Genomic DNA, 9,124 nt, shown 5'->3' on the forward strand with positions numbered 1-9,124 from the left:
AATTATATTGTTTGCTTTAAAAATTACATTAATGTAAGATTATCGTAAAAAATAATATTTTGCAATGCATGAAAATAAACTTTTAAAAAATTCAAAATGGAGCTTTATGCAATATTAAAAACTTTGTTTTTTTTATACTTTTCATTCAAATGAATGAATAATAAATGAAATATTAAATATATAATTGCAAATAGAAGAAAATTTGCACTTGAATTTAGCACAATGTGTTAGAAACAATGTGAAGTAAACAAAGTGAACACTTACCTTGGTTATTAAAAGAAGAACAATACGAGAAACTCTCACCACACAAAGTTTCACGAAAATACTGGTTTAACGGAAAATTTTAAACGTTTAGTCTTCTGCACAAGACACAACCTCTTCTATTGAAAATTGTAACCATAATGACAATTTAATGATTTGGAAAATGATACCATACCAGGTATAGTACCCGACAAGACATGCAAACAAAACATCACCCTTAGCTGACACAATGGGGTCAGGATAACCCCAAAGTGAGTTCACCTCAAATTAAAAAAATTAACAACTTAAAAATGTTAATTATTTTTGTCAATTACCAAATATGGCCCTGAGTGAAACGCGTAGCAGACAATTATATATATTTTTATTAATTCAATTATTTCATTAATTACTTATTATAATTTAATGTTTAGTATTTCTAAATAAAATATATAGACCTGAGTAAAAAATGTGTAGGACAATAATTATTTTGCACGCCTAGCACAACCCAACACAACTTTCAGATTTTCGAAATTCCCATTTTTAAAATTTTTTGAGCTTAAAAATTACTATGATGAAAAGGAAAGTAGTATTTCATTAAAAAATATAGACCTAAGAAAAAGTGTGTAATGCAATAATTGTTTTGCATGCGTAACACAAGGCAGAACGACTTTCAGATTTCCGAAATTCGCATTTTGAAAATTTTGGAATTTCAAAAATTATTCTGATGAAAAAGAAACTAGTATTTCATTAAAAATTATAGACCTGAGAAAAGGTTGTGTAAAACAATAATTGTTTTGCACGCATAGTACAACTCAGCACAGTTTTCAGATTTTCGAAATTCGCATTTTAAAAATTTTGTGATTTTAAAGATTGTTCTCATGAAAAAGAAACTAGTATTTCATTAAAAATTATAGTCCTGAGTAAAACGTGTGTGGGACAATAATTGTTTTGCACGCCTAGCATAACCCAGCACAACTTTCAGATTTTCGATATTCGCATTTTGCACATTTTTTTATTTTAAAGATTATTCTCATAAAAAAGAGATTAGTATTTCATTAAAAATTATAGTCCTGAGTAAAACGTGGGTAGGAGAATAATTGTTTTGCACGCCTAGCACAACACAGCAAAACTTTCGGATTTTTGAAATGCACGTGTTGAAAATTTTTTGATTTTAAAGATTATTCTCATGAAAAAAAAACTAGTATTTCATTAAAAAGTATTGACCTAAGTAGAAAGTGGGTTGGAAAACAATTGTTTTGCACGCCTAGCACGGCCTAGCACAACTTTCACATTTTTCAAATTTTCATTTTTTAAATTTTTGGATTTTAAAAATTATTCTGATGGAAAAGAAACAAGTGTAAACAAATGTAGGGCTATAATTGCGTTGTACGCCAGGCACAATCCAATAAAGTTGTCAGATCTTTGAAATTTGCATTTTAAAAATTCTTCTTAGCAATATCCCTAAAAATAGTTTTTTGGTCATTTTGGTTCCAGTTTTGTCTTTAGAAAAAAAATGTTACGGCACAATTGAGCACAAACCTAGCACAATTCGGAATATTATTTTTTTCCGAAAAACAAAATGTCGTTGCTGGCCCGGAAAAGTTTTTTTTGGAAATTTAGCTCCAATTTTCATTTATTTGAAAAAAAATTTGCGGCACGATGGACCACAAGCCTAGCATAATTCAGCACAAATGTTTTTCCGAAAAAACAAAACGGCACTGCTGGCCCGAAATGTTTTTTTTTTAATTTTAGCTCCAATTTTCATTTTCTTTGAAAAAGAAATTGCGGCACTATGGACCACAAGCCTAGCACAATTCAGGACAACTCTTATTTTTTCTGGCCCAGAATTTTTTTTTTCAATTCTGACTTAAATTTTGACTTAAAAAAAAAGTTTGCAGCTCAGTTCGGCAGAAACCTAGCACAATTCAGCACATTTTTTGTTTTTTTGAAAACAAGAAATGGCGTTGCTGACTTCTTGGACATATTGTTGATGCGTTCTTTTTCTGAAACTATTCATTAAGGCTATTATGTTTGTGATTACACATCATGTACATGTAGATCACTTGGCCAACACCCATATTCTCAAACATTTACTTTATTTATTTATTTTCACAATGTTAATATTTTGGAGAATACTTTTTAAAAACATCCAAAAAATATGTGCCACGTTTGAAAATATTCATGTAGCACTGATGTTTAGACGGATAACGTGAAATTTATTCTTATAACACACCTTATTCACGTTTTACTATAATCATTTATACTTATATAACTGAAAATACAATTAACAAATCGCGATTGTTCGAGAATTGAACATTTACACCAAAGCATCAATTGACACATCCAGGAAAAGGATATAAGACAAAAGACAGATTTCTGGAAATCTACTACTTTATTATGTTTTAATTAAAAGTTTTAGTGTCTGATAATAAATAATTGCGACCAGTTGGGAAAAATTAAACATTAAATATTAATATTTATCAGCTATTAATAAATTAATACTTAAGCCGTTTTAACGGAGAAGGACTGAAAAATTCTTCAAAAAGATGTAAAACTGTCGGCTTTCTGATGTCAAATAGCACATAATAGAAAGAAGATCTTTTTGCTATCATCGATAATACCAATTTGAGGGAGCTTGTTTAAACCTAACTGCCCTTTGTTACAAATTACGGCGAGCTCGCGTCAAGCAGCAGTGGGTCGCCGATGCCTACTGAAGCACACCCCTCCTTGAAATAAAAAATGTTGATTGTTGTCGATTTTAGCCCTTTAATTATTTTCACTGAAGATAATAATAAAAGTAAAAAATATAAAGGTTTATTCTTTATGCCAAGTATTTAAGGTAATAAAAAAATAAAACATGTATTGGCTTATTGTTATAAAAATTTCAAGGATTCAAAATTAAATCCAAAGAATTTAATATATTATCAATTTAACATATTATTTCCTCGAAATGAAATTGCAATCTGTATAAGATGCGATCGAATAGGGATTTTCCATTTTTAATTTTTTGCATTCAAAATCATAAAAGAGTCCAATTCTAAGGCGTAAAATATAAACTTTTGATATTGTTATTTGAAATTAATAAAAACTGTTTAATGTAGAACATTCTCACTTTCACTTTGTTCTTATATTAAAGCTTTTCACAAAATACTAACAAAATTGTGTTTATAATTCGAAAGGGTTCACAGGTTAAACAAAGGTTCTAATTACTTTAACTTTTAGGTATATCATTAAAATTAAATTATTTGAGAAGAAAAATTATCGACGAAGTACATTTATATCACTTGAATAATTTTATGCGTAAAATGACTTTTAAATCAATCTACAGAACTAAATGAAAATGAAAATCTGTACTTATTATCTAAATTCGCAGGATTATTTAGAAATTTAAAACACTTAATTTTGCAATCAACTTCTAAAATTGAAGTTCATATCGACAAGAAATTACCAAAGCATTCATATAACAGATCTGGTTGATTAGGATTTAATTCCAATTGCGATATCCGATTACCGCAGTTATTTTGATTATCGTCACGCGATAGGTTTTTTAAATGATTTATCGTTTATCTTTATAGATTTATTTTTAATATCTTTCCACGTTTTTATTCAATTCTAATAAATATTCCATCATTGTGGAGACATCAGCTTAAGTATGTTCGGAAAAATTTCACGTTATGATTTCTAATGCTTGAGAGTATTTCATAAATAAAATAATTGATCTCTGATAAAAGTAGTGGAAGCCTTAAACATCTAGGTAAGTTAAAATAAAATTGTAATTTATTTCTGGTCATTTTAATCCGCAAATACGGATAATTCGCCTAGAAAATTTTATTTAATTACTCTGGCTGATTTTTCGGGTTAAAACTTTTCTGACTAATATCGCTGGTAACAGAAGTGACGTTATCTTGTGTCAGTTTCAAGAAATCTCTATTTGTCGCATGTCATGTGGCTGCATATGTCAAGTGAGGCTTTATCGTAAACTTCAAATTCTCAAATAATCCCAATTTTTAAAATGCGTTTTTAGTTATATAAATATAAATAATAATAGTAAAACGTGAATTTATTTGTTTTAAGGAAAGTGGCGCGTTATCTATCTACACACCAGAGGTATAGGGATACTTTCAAATTACGTACATACATTCAGAGAAATTTCCTATTCTGTCAGAAGGATGCTTCTTGACACAACTGGAATTTCCTCTTTAATTTATTGTTAACGGGAATTTAATTTGTCTTAAAAAGAATCTTTTTTCCGGAAAAATCATCCTTTTCTGACAAACTTCACTTAATCATACAAGCAAGTAATTTTGTTTATACAAAAATATGTTCAATGGTTCAAAAAAGAACAGACATGAAGACGATGCTTTTGTTCCAAAAAACTTGATCTCTGGCTATATTTTTCGAGTTTTTTGAAAAAAAACAACATATTATTATTCTGAAAAATATCCACATTGTAGAAAATAAATAAAAAAGAACATTTTGAGAATTTTGGTACAGACCAAGTGTCCTAAGTGCATAATATGTGAAATCCCGAAACAAATAGTCTTCAATGAAGAGTTTCAGAAGCAGATACAGTCCATATAATTTCCGACGGGGTTAGGAGGAGTCGATAAAGGTAGAAAACATTCGAAATTTGATAGTCGGAAATCGACATCTACCAGAATATATGGTTGAGCTCATCAGAAAATTTGATTAGGCTTACCAGAATATCTCACTATGTTAACCAGAAAAATGTATTTGCAGGCTATCAGAAAAATTTCTAGTAAAGATGTTAGGTTAATATTATCAGAAAATCTAGTTAAAGTTACTCGAATTTATGTTAAGACTAACTAGAAAATTCTCCAACAGAAACTTCTGATACCTTTAATCAGAATTTATAGTAAGGGCACATTTAACATTCTATTCTGGTTATTACAACCAGAGTTTTCTAGGGTGTATATGAATAAACAAAGATATTTTTATATAATATAATTACTAACATTTTAAAAAATCATATTATTTTTTCCTTACTTTTTTAGCGTCACGGTAATACCAGATACTTAAATATTTTTGAGAAATATGACGTGGATACCAGCAAATTTTTCAGCATCATGTTCTCCCAACTCGTCTTCCTCGGCGTGCCAACCATCAACAATAATGTTCATGGCTTTTGTTGCTAATTTGTTTTCATCCTCGAGGGACAGAAATTCTAATATTCAACCTGAACCAGACAAGTATGACTTCATAATCGTAGGCGCTGGCTCAGCTGGATGTGTTATAGCTAATCGATTAACTGAAATTAAGAAGTGGAATGTAAGTTGCAATATCTTATTGATACTTTTTCTAACAAGGAACCATTATCTTAATAAAAATTTGGTTTAAATTTCTTTTTTAAAGTTTCGGCTAGTCCATTTTAGGTCTGCGAATTCATTTTCTTGGTTTTCAATTTTTTCTGTTTTTTTTTTCGTAAAAATGAGACATTTTTCATATTTTGCACTTAACCTAAAAAATAAAGGATATGAGGGGCCTTTCAAAAATGCAATATTTTATTACTTTCACGATCAAGTTTCATCAATTCTTATATTATTGCAAAAAAAATCAGAAGTATCAAGGAATAAGATGAAATTGTAATTTTTAGAGGTCGACAGATGTCTGATTGAATTTAAAGGATTTTATAAGGTAAAACTTTCTCCCTAAACGCTTTAAATTTTTATATTTTTATGAACTTTTATTTTGTATATGTTAGAAAATCATATTTTCAGAATAAATTTTAGAAGATCCTATAAATAATTATAAAAGTTTTTTTAGTTTTTTCATGTATGGATTTATAGTTTTAAGTTATACATTTGCAAATTGAAAAAAAACGAAAATGACAATTTTAAGCTAAAGCGCGCAATATGAAAAGAAACCAGAAAAAGAAAAAAAAATGAAAAAGACAAACATAACAAAATAATAATTTCGGACAAACATAACCAGGTATCGAAAAATTGAAGGACCAAAGTTGCTCACCCAGAAAAAGCTACTTATTTGTTTTAAATCATTTTTTGGTAGGACACGTAATTTTTGTTTTGGTCTTAAAAAATAATATTATAAATAAGGAAATTGAATTGGTGGAAAAAGTACACAAGAGACGAACAAAAATGAGAAGACAAAAGTTGTTTAAGCAAAAAAGATCTACAAATATGTTGTAAAATTTTGTTATAAAAATACACTGAAACTAAAAAATTAACATTTGGAAAGCGACACCAGCTACAATAACATTTCATTTAACGAAAATTTTCGCTTAAATTATATCTACAAATTTGTTCAGAACCACTTCACGCTAGGATTCGTATTGTTTTTACATTACTAGAAATTTATCTCTAGAATTGAAAACTTAAGTTTTAAAATATTTCAAAGTTATTTGAGGATTCTAAAATGTGTAAAAAAACACGAGTTAATTTAGCGAAAGAAGTTGTCAAATTAATTTTATTTTTCATTAATGACTTATGTGACTTATTCCTCAATCAGTAATTAATTTTTTTAGCAGTGGAAACAATGAAAAACTATTAAAATGTTTTTGTATACCTTGAACGGCCTATCGGAACATCTGAATATTTTTTCTTAATAAAAGGATATTTATGAATTTATTGTTTTCCTAAAAGGAAGAGACTTAGGGGATAGGGTTTGCTGAGTGTCTGAAAAACTTATAGTTTTAAAATTACCTGATTTATCCCTGAGGAATATTCCATTTTTCATAACCATTCATTTTCAAACACCAGCATTTTAAAACTGTAAATTTTTAACATAGAATATGTTTTTAATGGAATGAAACAGTAAGTTACATTAAAATCATAGAGTGCTATCGAACTTTTGTGGCAAATGTTATTTCATAAGCTAAAGGACAGTTTAATGAAATATATTCACGTAATTCTATCCTTATTGTAAAGTACAAAGTGCAAATGGGTGAAATTCATAAAATGTATTTAAAAGTTTTCAAATAAGAAAATAAACAATTCAAAATTATTTATTTTAACCAGAAAAAATGACCTTCTACCAGAAAAAATGAATTTTCAAGTAAATAGATGAGTTTTTAACCCAAAAAGAATTTCGAACAAAATATTTCTGTTCTCAAGAAAATAGTAAATTTGCTAACCAAATTCTTGTATTTGGTACTGCAAAGGTTAATTATTAACCAAATAGTAGAACTTTGAAACGAATAAGATTAAACTTTAAACAAAAACCTTAACATTTTTAGTGAAATAATTAAATTCTTTAGAATTTAAAGCAAACGAGAATAATATTCAGGAAAATTGTTGATCTTTTAGCCAAATAGTTAAATTTTTAACCTACAAAGATGACATTCCAACCACATGCTCAGATTTTCAATTGAAAAGGATTACACTAGGACGAAAAGTGAGTGTTTCATTTGAGCGATATTCGAAGAGAAATATAATAAATGAGAAAAAGTATCATTCAATTGTCACAAATATCGTCTCATCTCTTATCGTTTCCACGAAAGTATTAGTTCGAACGAGCGATGTCGAGTACTTGACTGTAGACTCCTGGCAAGATAAATTGTTTCGAGTGTCCTCTTATAAATTAAAATTTTCATCAATTTATTATTTTTCTTCTAATATTTGACATCGAAAACGTCAAAAATTAAGATAAGTCGATTACGAGACGATTTGACCCGTTCATAACAAAAGATTCACTGAGTAGGACATATCGAAAAACTTTTTGGGAGCCGAATGAGGTCGAGCGAGGTAACCGATTTTCTCGGCTCGAATGCAATACTTCGAAAAATACGTGCATGTTCAACAATATAATTAAAAGTTTCAAGACAAAAGATGAATTTTCGGAAGAGTATTTAATTTTCAAAACAAAAATTTTAATTTTAGGCAAGAAGATGAATTCACAACAAAAATGTTTAAAGTTTACATTTGAACCAAATTAAAACGAATTTTCAACAAAATAGTTCAACCTTCTACCAAAGAGTAGTATTTTCAACAAAGTAATTAATTGATCAAAATAGTATAATTTTGAATATAAAAGATGACTTATCGACAAAAAATGTAATATTTTATATTTAAATAAAAATGATCGAATTTCAACTGAAAGCGATGATATTTTAAGATATAAAAGATGAAATGGAAAAGTTAGGTTTACAATTTTACAAAAATGTCATTTAAAAAGTACTAATTTCCTACTAGCAAAGTTCAGTTTATAAAAGAAATGGAAAGTTAGTTTTCAGTCAGAAAAATGAATCTTACAACAACAAAAAAATAAATAATATAATAATAAAAAATAACAATAAAATATAAATATTGATAATTAAATCAATAATTTAATAATATTGATTATGACTAAGTAGACAAACAAAATTAACATTTTAAAATATTAATTAATTTCCCTTGTCAAAAAACCTACATCAATAATAAAATATAAATTTCATGTTAGAAAGAAATATCTTACAAGTATAAGGAATGATGTTGACATTCTGCTTTTAAGGAGATTGTGAGGAAAGTATTCACGTCTCTCCGTAGCTCAGTTGGTAGAGCATCAGAACGGCAATCTGAAGGACCTGGGCTCTTATATTCCAGCGGAGCTAGATAGCTTTTTATCACAATCTTAAAAATTAATCAATATTTTAATAATATTGATTATGACCAAGTAGACAAACAAAATTAACATCTTTAAATATTAATTTCCCTGGTCATAAACCTACATCAATAATGAAAAATGTTTCACTATTTAACGAAAGAAACAATTTTAATTGAAGAGTCCAATAATCCGGACGAAACATTTACAAAGAAATAAAATAAAAATAAGAATACAACACAAATATGAATCACTAACAAAAATATTGTATCAGAGTGGTACCATTACTTCATTTTCAAAATTTTCCAATTTTTCATTTTCCCTGACC

General features: G+C 28.0%; 1 protein-coding gene across 1 annotated transcript in view; it reads left to right on the forward strand.

The window, feature by feature from the left end:
• The first annotated feature begins 5,379 nt into the window (after positions 1–5,379).
• LOC117175295 (glucose dehydrogenase [FAD, quinone]-like) overlaps positions 5,380–9,124 on the forward strand; it is an 8,023-nt gene continuing 4,278 nt past the window's right edge. Inside the window, exon 1 of the mRNA XM_033365004.1 lies at positions 5,380–5,529. Within this exon, the coding sequence (XP_033220895.1) occupies positions 5,380–5,529 (150 nt within the window). The remainder of the gene's footprint in view (positions 5,530–9,124) is intronic.

The sequence above is a fragment of the Belonocnema kinseyi genome, chromosome 6 (genome assembly GCF_010883055.1).
Source record: "Belonocnema kinseyi isolate 2016_QV_RU_SX_M_011 chromosome 6, B_treatae_v1, whole genome shotgun sequence".
Classification (NCBI taxonomy): Eukaryota; Metazoa; Arthropoda; class Insecta; order Hymenoptera; family Cynipidae; genus Belonocnema; species Belonocnema kinseyi.